Genomic DNA, 17,657 nt, shown 5'->3' with positions numbered 1-17,657 from the left:
CTTAATTTGATATGTCCAGCATTCCAAGAAAGTCACAGGGGTTTATCTTTGGGAGTTACATTGATGTGTTAAGGAAAATCTTTTCAAACCAATGTCTTTAAGGAAATCTGGGGTGGAGTGGGACTCCTAACTAGGACCATAAAAATTACAGCTGAAGTCTTTTGCAATCAGGTTAAACTAACTAAGTTCGGCTGTTGTAATGCAGACAAATGCTGATGTAACATAAATGCAAGTGTGGAAAACTGAAAAGGTTATATAGAAAAGGAACTAATTTCTATATATTTGTTTAAAAGCACCAAAAAAAATCAATATTTACACACTTCAAGGAATCCTAAATTGCTCCACGACATTACAAAAATCATAGATTGATTACAGCAGAGGAAGCCATTCAGCCCACCTCATCTCTGCAGTCCTCTGAAGAAACCACCTAGTGCCATTCCTGTCTTCTCCACAAACCTGCAAACTTTTCCTTTTCCAATAATGATCAGTTGAATATTGGATGCCTCAATTGCATCTTCTGCCCCCACACATAGGCAGTGAATTCCATATCCTAACCACTCACTCATGTTGCCATTGCTTCTTAATTACCAATTACTTTAAATCAGTGGCCTCTGGCTCTCAAACATTCCATCAACTGAAGCAGAAACTCTGTCCAGGAACATGATTGTGAATACTGCCATCAAATTTCCTCTAAATCATCTCTTTTCCAAAGGACCAAAGTGCTAACTTCTCCTATCTTACCAATTAACTGAAGTTCCTCATCCTTGAAATTATTTGTGAATCTTTTCAAACCAATTTTGTATCCATATCACTATAGTGCCCTTTATCGCATGAGCTCTAACTTTGCTCATTTTATCAAGTCTACGTATGCTCAAAACCCTCACTGTTTTCTCATCAAAAACCTCAAACAAGTTGGTTAAACACAATTTGCCCTAACAAATTGTTCTAGCTTTCCTTAATTAACTTGTATTTGCCCAAGTGGTTATGAATTTTGTTCTAAATTATTGTTTTTAAAAGCTTCCTCATCACATTGGTTAAACCAACTGGTCTGAATTACTGAGCTTATCTTTACACCATTTCTTTGAATTTTTTTTCACAATTCCCCAGTCCTCCGACACCATCCAAGTCCAAAGAAGATTGGAAAATTATGACAAGTGCCCCTGCAATTACCTCACTTCCCTCAGAATTTTTGGATCTCATCTAGTCCTGGTATCTAATTTTAAATACAGCTAGCCACAGCAATACCTCATTTATCAATTTTAAACCATTCAACTATCTGAATTATCTTATCTTCTCTTTCACCATGACCAGCACCGCTGGTCCTTCCTTGGTAAAAGGCACTTGCAATGTAACATAATACCTCAGCTATGACCCCTGCCCCCACACACAAATCTCCTGTTTGATCCCAAATTGGCCTCACTCCTCCCATACCACCCCTTTTAATTATTTGTTTTTTCAATTCCCCTTTGAACCTTTAATAGATTTGTTCTATCAGAAGGCAAGTTTAGAGGAAGCTATTTTCCCTGTTCCCCTCTGTCATCTACCTATTATCCATAAAACAATGGAGGCTAGCTTGGTAGTCTCCAGCTTCCTCTTCTGCTAACATCAATTCCACTGCATTTTACTTGCCAAGTTCACAGCTTTAAACTAACTGGCAAACATATAAATATATATATTGTCCACCTGAAAGGGCACTGTAGAATAGATTCCTAAGCTTTTTATTTGGTCGCTCTTGCACTTTTGTCAATGTAGTTAATCCAATGCAATACTTAAAATTCAAACATTTATAGCATATAGTATTCACAATGCTGGAACTATACAGTGGGTAGATACAGAAAGTGAACCTTTTAGAGTATTTGTGACAGGCCTGTAAACCTTAAAATGAAAATGAATCCAAGTTAGTATATTGGTGCCGATATACCACTGCAGGCTTCAGTATTAATTGTGAGAATCAACATGACATGCTCTTGGAGACTCATTTCATGCAATATTCTTACTACAAATAAGGAAACACGCCTGTACCTTTCAAAAAACCTTCTACATTCTTAAATGACAAATCAGAACCTCAATTTCATAAAACATAACCTGTGGAATACAGTAGAGGCGGTTGTCAAGAAGTGAACTTGAAGTGCACATATAATTTCACAGAGAAAAGTGGTTAGTTCAAATGTCTGAATAGGTTAAGTTGCAAAGATTGCAAAAGCCCAGGCTGCCTTATGTTCCACACAGGGAAGCATGGAGTAAGGGGGAAGGAATAGTAGGAATGTTACTTTGGGCTGTTTACATACTTGTCGTGCCAGCCCATTCAAGCCTGGCACTATAAATACCTGACTTGATGCCAGTTTTCCTCCTTTCTCAGTAAAGGATAGTATGTGAGGAGATAAGGTGGAGCTCAGAAGACGGAATTGTGGAAATGGATTTTTTAAAAACATAGAATGCCTAATTGAGAATTAGTTTGCAATGACCCACCCTTATCTTAAAGAAACTAGAAGGACACAAGGCCCTTGGGATAAAACTTGTACATCTAAATTTAGGTCCAACAAAAACTAAATGGTTATATTTATGAAATTACAGTCTCATCATTGAATGCAGAAGAAAATTCCTCATACAGGAAAGAGGCAAATAAAAATAAGTCAGTATTCTAGATAAAGCTAATTTCAACTTTTCCACACAAGTGCATTTTGCTTACGAGTTGGTGGAACATGTTTCACCACTGCAGCTCAGGATGAGGCACTGTTGAAATGGTTGGGCCGCATTAACCTGAAGCGAAGGGAAAACAGAAAAGAACACTGCACAAGCAGGAATGGAGAGGAAAGATGAGCATTCAAAGCAGGCGATTCTCAGAAGCATCGATCTACAGCACTATCACAGACTCCTCTCACGTCACCTGGTTCTAGATGTAGAATAGGAAAGCGTGTATAGAAATAGGCTCTCTGAAAGCTTTTTATCTCTGCAACAGACACAGAGACATCAAGACAAAAATAAGAAAAATGAATCCTTAAAAAAAATCCCATTAACAATGAGAACTACAGGATACACAAGATTTGGTCTCTTTAGATAGTTATTCAATTGTTGAATGAATCATTTAGCAATTGCAGCATAATCTCCACCTTCAGGAGTTGGTGCTGTGCACAGACCAGGAATTCCTCTAAGGATGGGACATATCAAAAACTTTTATCACTTAAATGTCAAATTATTGAACAGTAATAGCACTAACAGAGCAATGCGAGCAGATCACACCTGCCTATCTTTTGCTACTGGGGATTTGGAAATGGGAACGTGGAGCTAAAAATAGAACATCCTATGGTAGAAAGTAATAACAGTGAAATTAAACAGATTGAATCCTACAAAGAAATGCAATTACGTGATTTTAACACTTGCTTGAATTCAAATGCAAGGAAAATCTCTGTGCTCTCTGCTAGCCTGACATCAGTCATTGTGAAAGTCAGTTTATATTAAGGAAGCATTAAGAATTTGCTTAGAAAATCAATGCGATCAGACAAAGTCAGTTGGCTTTAAATAAATGAAAATTACGTTTGACAAATCTGTTTTTTTTTTGAGGATTTAACCAGTGATCCAAAAGTCATCCAACAAGTTGCCACATTAAAGATTAATACACAAAGGCTCATGGATAGAGGATTGGTTTACAGACAGGAAATAAAGTGTAGGGATAAACAGTACATTTTGGTAGGCTGTAACTAGTGGAGTGCCACGAGAATGAGTGCTGGGGCCTCAACTATTTACAATCTATATTAATGACTTAGACAAAACAGAGAGCAATGCATCTAAGTTTACTGGCAACACAGTGGGAATGCAAGCCATAAGAAGAACACACCAAGAGGCTGCAGAGAGATATAGGCAAGTTAAATGAGTGGGAAACAAGATGGTACATGGAGTATAATATGGGGAAATGTGAGGTTATTCATTTTAGTAGCAAGAATATGAAAGCTTTTTTTAAAAGGATGCAAAAAAACTTGTAGGTGCTGAAATTCAGGGTGTGTGCTTGTACAAGAAACGCAAAATGTAAGCATGCAGGTATAGCAAGCAATTAGGAAGACAAATGGCACACTGGCCTTTAGTGCAAGGGGACTAGAGTACAGTTTAAGGAAGACCCCTACAATTGTACAGGACTGTGGTTGAGAACACACCAAGAATACTGTGCGCAGTTTTGATCTCCACCTTTAAATGAAGAATAGCAAAGGTTCACTAGATTGGTCCACGGATTCAGAATGTTAGCCTACAAAGATAGGTTGAGTAAATGGGTTTGTATTCTCCATTGAAACATCTCATTAAAGCATACTAAATTATGAAGGAGCTTGATATGCTAGACACAAGTTGTTCCCCTGGCTAGGGAATCTAGAAAACGAAAGTACAGTCTCAGGATAGTGGGCCAATCATTTAGGAATGACATGAGGAAAAGTTTCATTACTCAAAAATGGCATGAATCTTTGGAATTCCCTACCCTAGAGGGCTTTTGAAGTTCTATCACAGAATACATCTAAGGCAGAAATACACAGATATGGAGTGGGTAGGAAAGTGGGAGTTGAAGCCAAAGATCAGACATAATATTGAATGGCAAAGCAGGCTCAAATTGTCTACTCTTGCCCCTATTTCTTACGTGCTTACTGAAAGTCTCCAAATCAAAGAAATCACATCAAATCATAAATCGATATATTCCACATAGCAGGAAAATGATCCTTCCTACATTCTACCAAACCTCTTTTTCCATGTTGTTTGTCGGAAATACTTGATCAGCAATTGGGATTTTGGGGTGAAAACACTCCACTATTCAATTCACCAACGCTGCTTAGAATGGAGTTGCTGAAAATAATTTTTAATTTTTTTCTAAACAAGTAAAATTCATCTGAAGCAAAGCAAAGCAAATTGGATTGTCCCTTTTCCAAGGGAAGATGGGGTCTCTTGGCTACCACATTGCCACTAGATTTATTAAGCTATCCTTGCAAATGTGTGTCTGTGCTGGACTCTTGCAATCATAGCATTATAATCAGGTACATGCTGCAAACATTTTCAGAATTCAGAGTTTAGCAAGCGACTGGAACACTGAACTTATTTCATGATTTCCCTAAATCTAGACAGCATAAGCAGCAGATTACGGTATTACCAAAAAAAAACTGTTCAAGTCAAAAGCTACAATAAGCAATAGAAGCATTTTAAGCAGCTGAAGTTTCTAATTTTAACATACCATCCCTCCAGAGATCAGCTATAAACTTATCAGATGATTGGTGCAGTAAAGTGGCGATGTTGTCATTCAGGGGATCCATGTTCTTCATCAGCCATTCATTCGCTTTGTAGTCCACCTATATTGCAAACCAGAGATACCTTATAATAAATACCTTGATCAACAATCAATTATTTAATCTGTTGAGTCCTGGTTACAAAGTCTGATATACATATTTCACTTTCATGTTCTTTGTAGAGTGCACATGTTCAGGCAAGGAGAACAAAACAGGTCAACAAGGTGGCAGTTGAATGACTAGATTATTTCACACATTTATGGCTATTCTTTCAATAAATTATGTAAATGATAACTGCATCAAGCTTTAGATCAGCCTACCTTGCCTGCATAGTGAATAATGCAGAAATCAGCTTTATCTTTTAGCTGTTTAGGCTTCTGGAACTTTGGGTGGGTTCCCTGTTCCTGCACCACCTTCTCCACAAATGTTTTATCAGTGGCTTTGGGGAACCAACACTCTTCATCAAGCAGAGCCAGGATACCAGGAGGACTAGCCTGATTAAGGAAATATTTTTAAAAATTAATCTCAATATACTTCTGGGGAGCTAGTTAGCCAAAACTGAGAAAGATTACTCACAGATTTTTCAATTAGGTCAATGCAAGGCTGCAAGTCAAGACCAAAATCAATGAAGTTCCATTCAATTCCTTCTCGCTGGTACTCTTCTTGCTCCAGAATGAACATTGTGTGATTAAAGAGCTGTTGAAGCTTTTCATTTGTGTAGTTAATGCACAACTGTTCAAAGGAATTCAGCTGCAAAAGGACAAAAAATAAAAAGTCACCAGGAAGGAGGAAGATAGCATCACGTGACATCCTAAATTCCTCAGCCAGATGAAACAAATAGTCTTGGTATTTATCCTGTCAAGCCCTTTCATAATGTTCCAATGAAATCACTTCTCATTCTTCTAAACTCCAGAAAATATAGACCTGATTTACTCAACCGCTTAGCAAACCTTCATTCTACTGCCTTCAGTGTAATCAGATCCTTCTTTAAGACCACCAAAATTACGCACATTCCAAGTGTGCTCTCACTGAAGACCTGTACAATTGCAGCAAGACTTCTTTATTCTTGTACTCGAATCCCTTTGCAATGAAGGCCAACACGCCAATTCTGTTCCCAGTTGCTTGCTGTGCCTGCATGCTAATTTCTTATACAACAAAAACAAAGAAAGCTGGAAAATCCCAGCCAGTCTATCAGCATCTACATGGAGAGAAAACAGATGTTTCAAGTCCACATGACCCTTATTCAGAACTGAAGGGAAAATATGATGTATACAAGGGGATGGGAACAGTGGTTAGTGGGAGATGGGAGAGATGGCAATGTGGTAAAACTATGGCCCAGTGGGGGAGGTAAGGTCTATGCATCAGAATAAGAAAATATTTGCGTCAAAAGAAGGTAAATTTGAGGAGAAAGGTCACAATCTAAAGTTGTTGAACTCAATATTCAGTTCAGAGGGCTATAACGTATCTAGTGGGTGACACGGTGGTTAGCACTGCTGCCTCAGCACCAGGGACTCTGGATCAATTCCAACCTTGGATAACTATGTGTGGAGTTTGCATGTTCTCCCCTGTCTGCTTGGGCTTGCTGTGGTTTCCTCCCACAGTCCAAAGATGGTTAGGTGGGTTTGCCATGCTAAGCTGCCCCTTCGTGTCCCAAGATGTGTAGGCTAGATGGATTGGCCACAGTAAATGGAGTTACAACGGGGTTACGGGAGTTTCCCTACGCTGTTTCATGTCCATTAACTAATCTTCCATCCATGCTAATACATTATCCCCAACTCCATAAGCCCTTTGCGTGAATTAACTTTTTGCATGGCACCTTACTGAATGCCATTTGGTGATCCACGTATACGTCACCTACTGGTTCTCCTTATCTATCCTACTTGTTACATCATCAAAAAACTAAAATTTGACTAACTGGGATTTCTTTTTTGTCGAACCATGTTGACTGTCTGCTCATACTATGCTGTTCTAAGTCAAGTTTTCCATACATTCCAGCACTTCCTGAATTGCTCACTTAGGGTTAACTGGCCAGTAAGTTCTTCATTTCACACTCTCTCTCTCCCCTTTGAATAGCAATGTTACAATTGCTAACTTACATTCTGCTGTAACCATTCCAGATTCTTGATAATTCTGGAAAATCACAGCCAGGACATCCACTACCTCTTTTCGAAAACTAGGATGTAGACTATTGGGCCCTAGGGATTTGTCAGATTAGTCCTTGAATTTCTTCAGTATTTTTCTCCACTGATGCCTTTAATTTTCTCATTCTTATTTGCCCCTAGGTTACCCTCTATTTCTGGTATGTAACTTGCAACTCCTACTGTGAAGACAAATAAAATATTTGTTCAATGTCTGCCTTTGCCTCAACCTTATGATAAGTTATCCCTAAAGTTTAAAGATTATTAGTGTCACAAGTAGGCTTACATTTCATTAACACTGCAAAGAAGTTACTGTGAAAATCCCTTAGTTGCCACACTCTGGTGCCTGGAGGAGAATTTAGCACAGTCAATACACCCAACCCACACATCCTTGGGCTGTGGGAGGAAAGCAGAGCACCCGGAGGAGAATGTGCAAACTCTGCACAAAGTGACCCAAGCCGGGAATTGAATCCAGGTCCCTGCCACTGTGAGGCAGTGGTGCCAACTGCTGTATCATCGTGCCTCCCACATCCTGTCTCCTCCTAAAGGCAGATTTACTAAGCTATTAATTTCCTGTTACAAAATGGTAAAAGTGTTGTGATCTGTTTTTATATTTCTGGCTAGTTTACAATTATATTTATTTCCTTTCTTTCAACTACTGAGGTGATCCTTTGCTGTTTCTAAAATACTACCAATCCTCAGTTACTATTGATCTTTGTAACATTATAGTCTCTGTGGTCAGTCTAGAGTTAGTGTTTATTTACAGCACATCACTACTTGTATGCTAACTAGATTCCATTTGTTTGAATGTGGGTTAGAAACAAGTCCACATGGATTAGATGTCAATTTGCCAATTTCAATGTCACTCAGGCTAACGTAGTGATGCTTAGTGTGGGGGAAAAAGGGAAAAAAATCTGTCACACTGGTATAGAATTGAGACTTAGATAATACGAGACCTGGGTGTGGTTGATCAACATTCTTGGTGTACTTTTACTGTGAAAAAAATTTATCACTTGGGCAAGCAGGGAAAGGAAACTCACATCATTACACACTTATTCACAATTTCAGCACTTTCCAAATGTAAAGAGTTTTGAAGTTTGAACATGAAATTCAATCACACAAATTCAAGTACTGCAGGTCTAAATGCACCAAAAAAAGTATGTTGCTCATTGACAAATGGTGCATCATATTGAGTTTAACAGACTTTAGGGTGGAACACAGTTCTGAAATCAATCCATGGTTCAAGCAAAGCTCAGGTATTTAGCATCCTAATGTCAAGTCCTTGAAGCACATCCCAACCAGTCTAAAGCTACTTTAGATTCAGTATTCCCCCCACTTTCAATTTAGACTGAACAGAAAATGGCTTTTGTTACTCTGTACAGGGAACAGAACACTGCAAATATCCCAAAAATATCAGTGGAGATGTAATTCCAGGATTGCCACAAAAGGCTTACTGCTCTTGGTCTTCGTGCCAGAAATCTACTCTTAACTTGAAACGTCCCCAATCAAACAACCCAAGCTATCATGGCAACCTTGGATCCAGGAGCACCACAATAGGAAAATTTGCAATTACTTTCAAATGTCTGTGGCAACTGTAATTATTTTTAAGAACGTTTGACAAGAGTTGCAAGGTACCTCAAAGATCTCAAAGCCAGCAATATCCAAAATGCCCACAAAGGAGGCACCCTGTCTCTTGGTTCTATCCAGAGCCTTGTTGATGCGCATCACCAGCCAACGGAAGAGGCGCTCATAAGTGGCTTTGGCCAAAGCCTCAACAGCAAAGTCAGCCTAAATGTAGAAAAAATAAATCCAAGTCAGCTAAAAATCAAAATGTACAAACATTAGTCATCACAGGATATTTATTAGGAAAACTATGTATTATATGGAAAATCATTTTAAGCAGTGGATCTCACATGAAGCCAGAGCAGTGAATTGTGCAATCATGATTTTCCAAAATAGGACGTACTCTGAATAAGGAATATGCCGGATTACGAGGTTTGCAAATATCTATCAAAGCATTATAGATGTGTTAATAGTACAAAATTCAATACGTTACTAATATATGTCTATTTGGATCAACGTCAAACTGCTGACTTCAACCAGGTTTTTCTTCTCATTAGATCTATTCCAAAACGATGTTAAAATATTCCTCACTCCTGAGAGATTCGCTGAGAATCTGGCACAGGGAAACCACTTGGAACAATGGCAATGGTTATTTCACAATATAAATGTTCATGCTGGTTCTATGCCAACAATTTCCAAGATCTGTGGAGAATCTGAGTGACCTTAACAATTGGTTATTTAGTCAACAGTCCACGATATTCTTGGCACATCCTCTGATTAAGTACAGCGAAGCAGATTCACTGGCCACACAATTATTCCAAACAAATATCGGTACTAACTAAGCAGTAGTAAAAGGCAGCAAGAGGTAATCTTTGTCAGTCATTGTGAATTAATTTGGTTGAGAAAACAGAACCCCAGGAGCAGGTTTCTACTCGGTCAGTGCTACTCTATTGGTAGCCATGATGTGGCGACACCGGCATTGGACTGGGATGCGCAATGTAAGAAGTCTCACAGCACCAGATTAAAGTCCAACAGGTTTATTTGGAGTCACGAGCTTTTGACCACTGCTGGATCAGGTGAGTGGAGGGTTAGGTTCACAAACTGTAAAGACTGGCATTATCTTGCAATTGTGTCTCTGTCTATATATGCCGTGTTTGTGTAGCTATCTCTCCACTCACCTAGAGTAGTAGTGCTCCAAAAGGTTGCGATTCCAAATAAACCTGTTAGTGTTAAGACACTTCTTACTGTGCTCTATTGGTAGGAGCATAAATGTACCTTGGGCTTCACAACACATACAATTTCAAAACACAACATACTTTTTCAAAAAAGAGAAATCCCTTCTTAGCCCCTCATTGGGGGCGAATGCTTCTGTGCCTCTGATGGCTTTCTTCACACTGGCAACACACATTAAAACCTAAGCCCACATAACTATCCAATGCAGTTGAAGCTTTCAGCTATCATGGTGACCTTGGATCCAGACGCACCACAATATGAAAATTTGCAATTACTTTCAAATGTCTGTAGCAGCTGTAATTATTTTTAAGAACGTTTGACAAGAGTTGCATCAATCATGAAAGGGCGAATTGTGTTTGTTAAAAAATAGAAATACTGATCTGTGTGCCTCAGTGGTTCTTGACATGGAAGCAGTATTAAAAGGAAGACAATTATGATAGAAGCTGTGTGGTTGACGGACACTAGGGAGAGTTGGAGACAAAAGGTAATCAGCACACAAATGCTGACACAAAAATGCTCCAGCAGGACACAGGTATCAACCTCATGGTGTGTTTAGCAGCAGCCAAGTTCTGTACAAAAAGGTAAGTTTTCTAGATAGGGAACTTGCCACCAGGATTGATGTAACCTGCAGAAGTGAGAATTTGTAGACGTCAGTATTAACTATATCCAGGGTCTCAGGTAGACTCCATCTACCAGTGAATGCAATTTAAAGGCAGAACTGATTTAAGTGGGAAAATGAGAGCTTGTGCATACCAGGCACACGAAGCCACACTTGTGTTGGGAGTAATACGGCTAGTTGTTTTTTGTAATGGCTACTTAAAGTGAAATTCATCTTCAAGTATTTTTAATTTGCATTTAGTTTGTATTGATTCCTATTCATATTAAAAGTTACACAGTGTAACAATGTTAGCAATTTCTTCTCTTTGGGCGTCATTCAGCAAATTAGGTTATCTTGGTTTACGTCTCCCCCATGGGTTCAAAAGTATGAAAGCTCTTGCTTTGTAACAGAAATCTGTTTATTAAGTGTATCAACGGGACTGAGGTGATCAGTATAAATTGCCTTTCAGCACACAAACAGAAACCCCGTTTATCTGAATTTTTTTCAATGAGCATACAAACAGAGATAGCTGGAACACTGGATTGAGTGGGAAGCGAGTTGAGTACAAACAAATCAAACTAAAGAAAAGGTTTGTGGCTTGATTTTGGCTTCAACCACCAGTTTGGATCCTATCAATTCCATTCCCTTATAAAACTTTGCATACCCAATTTTAAATATTGTGCATGAATTCTACCAGTTAAGATTCCAGAAACGAAGTAGTACTGTTCCAAATAAATGCAAATTACGTTTAAGTACTGTTATTCCAACTGTTTTACTTTGATACACAGTCTGAAAGAAATATTGATTCAGTTTGGCTCAAGTGCATTAATTACTGGCTGTTAATGGTTTTAACAAATTTTAAAATTCCAAAATTTTAAAGGACTTATCAACTTCAGAGTTAGCTTTTACAATTATTTTTTAAGGAAACTAAGCCAATACTCACTTGTTCTTTGGTCTGAGCTTTCTGAACGTAGTCCCTCCCAACTTTAATACGAGGAGTGAGGATCGCCCTGCTGAAGTCAGTTACATTGATTCCCAGCAGATGGCAGACTTTTTGGGCAGCTGTGAAGCAAAAACACATTGAAGACTGCCATTAAGAATCTAATGTTTTGCTAACGAACAAAATATTAGCTGCACCTTCAACAAGCAGAAATACAATATAGTATAGCAATATTTGTGTACATGGATCAAATTATAGCAACATATGGAGTTAACAGCACAGAAACTGGTGATTTGGTCCAATACCTATGTTTCACATGAGTCTTTTCCCACACCTCTTCATTTCAGCCCATCAGCATATACTTCTATTCCCAAAACTTTCACCAACATGATCAAGCTTGCCCTCAATTGTATCTACAGCTTCAACAATTACTCCATGTGGAGTAGGTATTATGTTTTAACCACACTCTCGAGCAAGAGTATTTTTCAGAATTATTACTAAATTTATTAGTGACTAGATTTATGACAAGTAATTCTGGACTTCCCCTAACAAATGGGAGCATATCTACATCTACTCAGTCAAATATCCCATCAGGTCATCTTTTAGCCATCTCTTTTCTAGGGCAGGTGGGTGCTTATAAAGCTTCAGTTCTGGCATCTTTGGAAATCTTTAGGTAATAATTTATTTTTATTAATATAGTACTTTGCTCTGGTCTGGTCTCTAAGTGTGATCTAACAAAGGTCTGTACATATTTAACAACTTCTATGCTTTTAATTGGTAGATGAATAAAATTAAGTCCAATGCTTTGTTTGCACATTTATTGGTTTTGTTAGCCTGGGTTGCTGGTTTTCATGCTTTGTGAAACTGGAACCCTTGATCCCTTTCTTCTTCTACCCCATTTAGACACGAGTGGTGGCTTCCTCAGCCCTCATACCAAACTAGACCACTTTGCACTTACCAATATCAAAACAAAATTTACATACCCATTCTGCAAGTTTGTTAGTATCTTTTCGTATTTTGTTGCGCTCTTCCTCCATATCAATCAACTAATGTGTAATATTCTACTTATGATTCACGATTCTAAATTATTTAAGTTCATTTATTTGTCACATATAAGGCTTACAGTAACACTGCAATGAAATTACTGGTGATATTCCCTTAGTCGCCACTCCAACATGCGTGTGTTCAGCACCATGCACCTAACTAGCATGTCTTTCAAATTGTGGCGGGATACCGGAGCACCCGGAGGAACTCATGCAGACACAGGGAGAATGTGCAAACTCCACACAGTGACCCAAGCTGGGAATTGAACCCAGTCCCTGGTGCTGGGGGGCCTCAGTGCTAACCACTATGCCACCGTGCTGAATGTAGCTTTTAACTGATTGCAAGAGCAATTCTGATTTGATATGCTAAGAGTACCCACATCGGTGCAAACAGACCTTCTCCGAAGTTCCTAGAACATGCACTACACATAAGAAATAGAAGGAGTAGGCCATGTAGCCCTTCGAGCCTGCCCTGCCATGCAATAAGATCATGGCTGATCTGAAGTGGATCAGTTCCACTTTCCCGCTTTCTCCCCATAACCCTTAATTCCCTTGTCTACCAAAAACCTATCTACCCATGACTTAAATATATTTAGCGAGGTAGCCTCCACCACTTCAACGGGCAGAGAATTCCAGAGATTCACCACCCTTTGAGTGAAGAAGTTCCTCCTCAACTCTGATCTAAACAGCACCCCCCCTTATCTTGAGGCTGTGCCCTCTAGTCCTGCTGTCCTTTGAACGGGAAGAATCTCTCTACCTCTACCCTATCCATCCCCTTCATTATCTTATACGTCTCTATAAGATCCCCCCTCATCCTTCTAAACTCCTAGTACAGACCTAGTCTATTTAATCTCTTTTCATAGTCCAACCCCCTCATCTCCGTTATCAGCCTAGTGAACCTCCTCTGCACTCCCTCCAAGGCCAATATATCCTTCCGCAAGTGCGGCGACTAAAACTGCACACAGTACTCCAGCTGAGGCCTCACCAGTACCCTGTACAGTTGCAGCAAGGCCTCCCTGCTTTTATATTCTATCCCCCTCGCTATAAAGGCCAACATTCCGTTCACCTTCTTGATCACCTGCTGCACCTGCAGACTGGGTTTTTGCGACTCGTGCACAAGGACCCCCTGTCCCTCTGCACCGTAGCATGCTACGGTTTTTCACCTTTTAAATAATAATCCCTCCTACTACTATTCCTGCCAAAGTGATAACCTCACACTTGCTAACATTATACTCCATCTGCCACGTCCTCACCCACTCGCTCAGCCTATCCAGATCTCTCTGCAGACCTTCCACACCCTCCACGCGATATGCTTTTCCACTCATCTTCGTGTCATCAGCAACTTTCGTCACCCTACACTCAGCACCCCCTCCAGATCATCGATATACCAGATGTTACATTTGTCTTTTGCTCAAGGACACCTCAAATAGAGTAACAGCGTATTTATTAAGTATTCGCTACTCAAAAGCAGCAGTTGCAATTTTAATTGTTCGTGTGACCTACTTCATGAATACTCTTCTAGAGATATGAAATCTTCTATTTTTCTTTCCCCTTCCATCCTTACCTTCCTTTGTGGCTCAGTTTGGCCAGTCTTCCCAACTGCAGGTTTGGAGAGGAGATGTATATAAAATGACTTGCATAATGATACTGGACAAATTTCACCACTTTGTGTTCAAACACATTCTGCCTACCTCATGTAATAGGTCATGACTGTAACTTGTAAATCCTCATCTATTATTTTAGTCTGTGAATGCTCTGCCAGTCTCTCAACAAAGAAAGAAGTAATTTAAAGCTAGTAATTAAGATACCCAATTGGTGTGTGGAACAACCACCCAATTTATGTTTGTCAACGTTAAGACATAATTGCAATTTAAAGACAGATGGAATCAAACATTGTAAGTTGCCTGCTGAAATAGTCAATTGCGCCACTAGAATTTAAAATTATGTCACATTTATATAGGATCCTTAACATATTACATCAAGACATTTCATAGGAGTCATAGATAAAATGCAACTTTGAGCCATACAGGGAGGTGTTTATTTTGACAGGAGCACCTTCAGATTTATGCAGTATCCTAACAGGGAACAACTTGTGAGCAGCTTGCATGATACCTTCAAGATTATTATGCAGGTGTGCAAGCGTACAGCTTAGCAGGGGACATTACTTACCACCTTTCGAAAACATGAGATCATCCAAAACGCCTATGTCCTAATTCATAGCTCGTCTCATCCACCCATCTAGCCTGTGCTCATCCTTTTTTCCCCTCCATGAAGCCACTCCTTAAAAGCTACATCTTTGACTAAGCTTCTGGTCATCAGCCCTAATATCTCTATCTGGCTTGATATCAGATTTTGCTTGATAACACTGCGGTTTACTGCATTAAAGGCACTGCATAAATCTAATTGCTGTAGATTGCTGTAGGTCTAAACACAAAAGAATACATTATTTCAAATTCAGCTTTTATTTCACATATTGACTTCGACAAAATATACCCTACTCTCAATAGTTAAATACAAAACTTCGAAGCTCGTTTAAAATAGTTAGAGACTAGCTCGCTGTCTGAATAATCACAATGTGATAATGTAAGAAAATGACAGCACCCTGTCTATACACTGTAGATCACTATTGCAGAAACCAAACATGACTGTATGCAATGCAACTAACTTAAACTGTACAATCTGTAAATCCACACCACTCAAGGATTAGAAAGATGCAAATGTAGAAGTGATAATTAGACCTCAGAGATGCCATTTACTGATTACTGTTTTTGCATTTGGTACACCTTAGAGCACCTTAAATAGTTGATTCTGCCAGAAGAAAAAGTCTCTTGTTAACTCGCTATACACAGCGACTTTGAAATTGATAATACAAGTGATTAATTGACTGCTTTGCCTTTTGGTTGTCTTCAACAACTGTTTGTTTAAAACATAGGACACTCTAAATGGTGGAGAATAGACCAATTTTAAAAGAAAATACATTTCAACCAAACAAATGCTTTGAAGTTTGAAATACACAGTGCAATAAGATTACTCATTGAGAACAAGACGACATGAAGTTGAATTCTCATACAATTCTCCAAGTTTCAGTCTGTTTACCTGTATTATCAGGCATGGAGGCCTGGTCGGTGTTGCGCTCCTTCTTGAAGATTATATTGCCAAATTGAAGTACAGCAGAAACAACCTTTAGCATGGCTGGAGAGAGGCAAAATTAAATGCATAACTTTATCAAACATATGTAAATGACAAATGCACTAGCACACATTGGGTTGATGCATTGCATCCTAGAACAAGACACTGCTAAATCACTACAATGCAGCAGGAGGCCATTCAACCAAATTGGGTCTGCAACAGCTGTCAACACAGCATCTTACCAAGGCCCTATTCTTGTAACCCCATGTTTTTACCCTGTTAATCAGCCAAAAAAACACACCTTGGGGTACTAATTTACCAAGGCCAATCCACGTAACCTGCATATCTTTGGACTGTGGGAGGAAACCACAGTGCCCAGAGGAAAAACAGAATCATGGGAAGAACATGCAAACTCCACACAGTGACACAAGGCTGGAATTCAATCTGGGTATCTGAGGCAACAGTGCTAACTACTGTGCCACCAGTTGGGCCATTTAGTTGAGTGTGCAAATCAGGAGGGCAGGAAGAATCACCCAGTTCCTGCTGGATATTTCCACTTAATGCTTGCCAAAATGTAGCAATGGAAGAGATTCAAATAGGTTGCATGTTTGTTCTTGGTTGAGGAATGTCACAGAGACACAGGAAGAGTGTGAATGATAAATTTATTGGGGTGATTCATCTTTTATCTTTGTTAGTAGGTGCATTTGCTAATTATGCTAACCAATATGTAGTAATCTAAAGGAAGGACTGCAGGGATTATAGATTGGAACGTAGGAGTCTGATTGGCCTTTTCAATTAGATCATAGCTGATCATCTACATCAGCACCACTTTCCTGTACTGTATTTTTTCATGGCATGAGTATCCAGAAATCTATCAACTTCTGTCTTGAGCATGCTCAATGATTGAGTTTAACACCCTCTGAGGTAGAGAATTCCAAAGGTTCATTGCCATCTGACTATATTCCTACCATCCTTGGATGCAGCACAACAGATAAAAATCTCAACATTCAGCAAATGAAACAAGGGTGTGGTTTCTTTGTCAGATTGTAAAGGGCTTGCAATAACAGATTTGAGGGTTTTGGTGGCTGAGAAGTTGGAATTTCAATAACAAAAATGAAAAAAGTGCTGACTACATATAAAAGGCAGCAAAGTCGAAACGGCACAGCTCTTGATGAGGTCACAACTGGGGTCCAGTACTTTGTTTTGGTTTCCATATTCTGGGTAAAACATTTTGATTATTGGTGAGAATCCAGAAGAGTGTTATACGGCCAAATTCATGAACTTAAAACTGAATTATTCACCCTGGGAGTTTACCCTCTGAAATGGGAGGTGAGAAGTGGGAAAATATAAACTGCCTTAAAACTTTCTTGGGCACGAAGAATTTGGATCCAGGAAAGTCTGCCAGAGATGGTACTCAAGGACTTGGGGGGCATAGCTTGAAGTCTAGTACACTAGAGCAAAATAACTTTAGACAACTGTAAAATGAAAAGCACGACTGAATTGTGGAATATATTGCCAAAACAAGGGGGTAAATGGAATCACAAACCAAAAGATTTTTTATTATGGGCTACTATAGTTCCAAGAATCAAAACAGAGAACATAAGAGGTTTGTGCAATGTTTTAATTATCTTCTATCTGAATAATAACACACTACTAAGAGACAATTAATAAATGTAATAACTATTGCTTCAGCATAAGCTTACTCAGCATATTTCCACAAAGTTTCAACTCTCATCTACATTCTGATGTAGGGTAATA

At 39.0% G+C, this 17,657-nt stretch overlaps 1 protein-coding gene across 2 annotated transcripts in view; it reads right to left on the bottom strand.

Annotated features, from left to right (window-relative positions):
- LOC145361797 (myosin-9-like) overlaps positions 1–17,657 on the bottom strand; it is a 158,990-nt gene that overhangs the window by 55,643 nt on the left and 85,690 nt on the right. For both annotated transcript variants that reach the window (XM_080217776.1, XM_080217777.1), the window contains 6 exons: positions 15,867–15,962; positions 11,731–11,849; positions 9,029–9,181; positions 5,832–6,005; positions 5,576–5,749; positions 5,204–5,318 (listed from right to left, as the gene is read on the bottom strand). In XM_080217776.1, coding sequence (XP_080073902.1) covers positions 5,204–5,318; positions 5,576–5,749; positions 5,832–6,005; positions 9,029–9,181; positions 11,731–11,849; positions 15,867–15,962 — 831 coding nt within the window. The remainder of the gene's footprint in view (positions 1–5,203; positions 5,319–5,575; positions 5,750–5,831; positions 6,006–9,028; positions 9,182–11,730; positions 11,850–15,866; positions 15,963–17,657) is intronic.

Source organism: Carcharhinus amblyrhynchos, chromosome 35, assembly GCF_965287045.1.
Source record: "Carcharhinus amblyrhynchos chromosome 35, sCarAmb.v2.hapA, whole genome shotgun sequence".
Taxonomy (NCBI): domain Eukaryota; kingdom Metazoa; phylum Chordata; class Chondrichthyes; order Carcharhiniformes; family Carcharhinidae; genus Carcharhinus; species Carcharhinus amblyrhynchos.
This window is presented reverse-complemented; position numbering and strand designations above follow the sequence as displayed.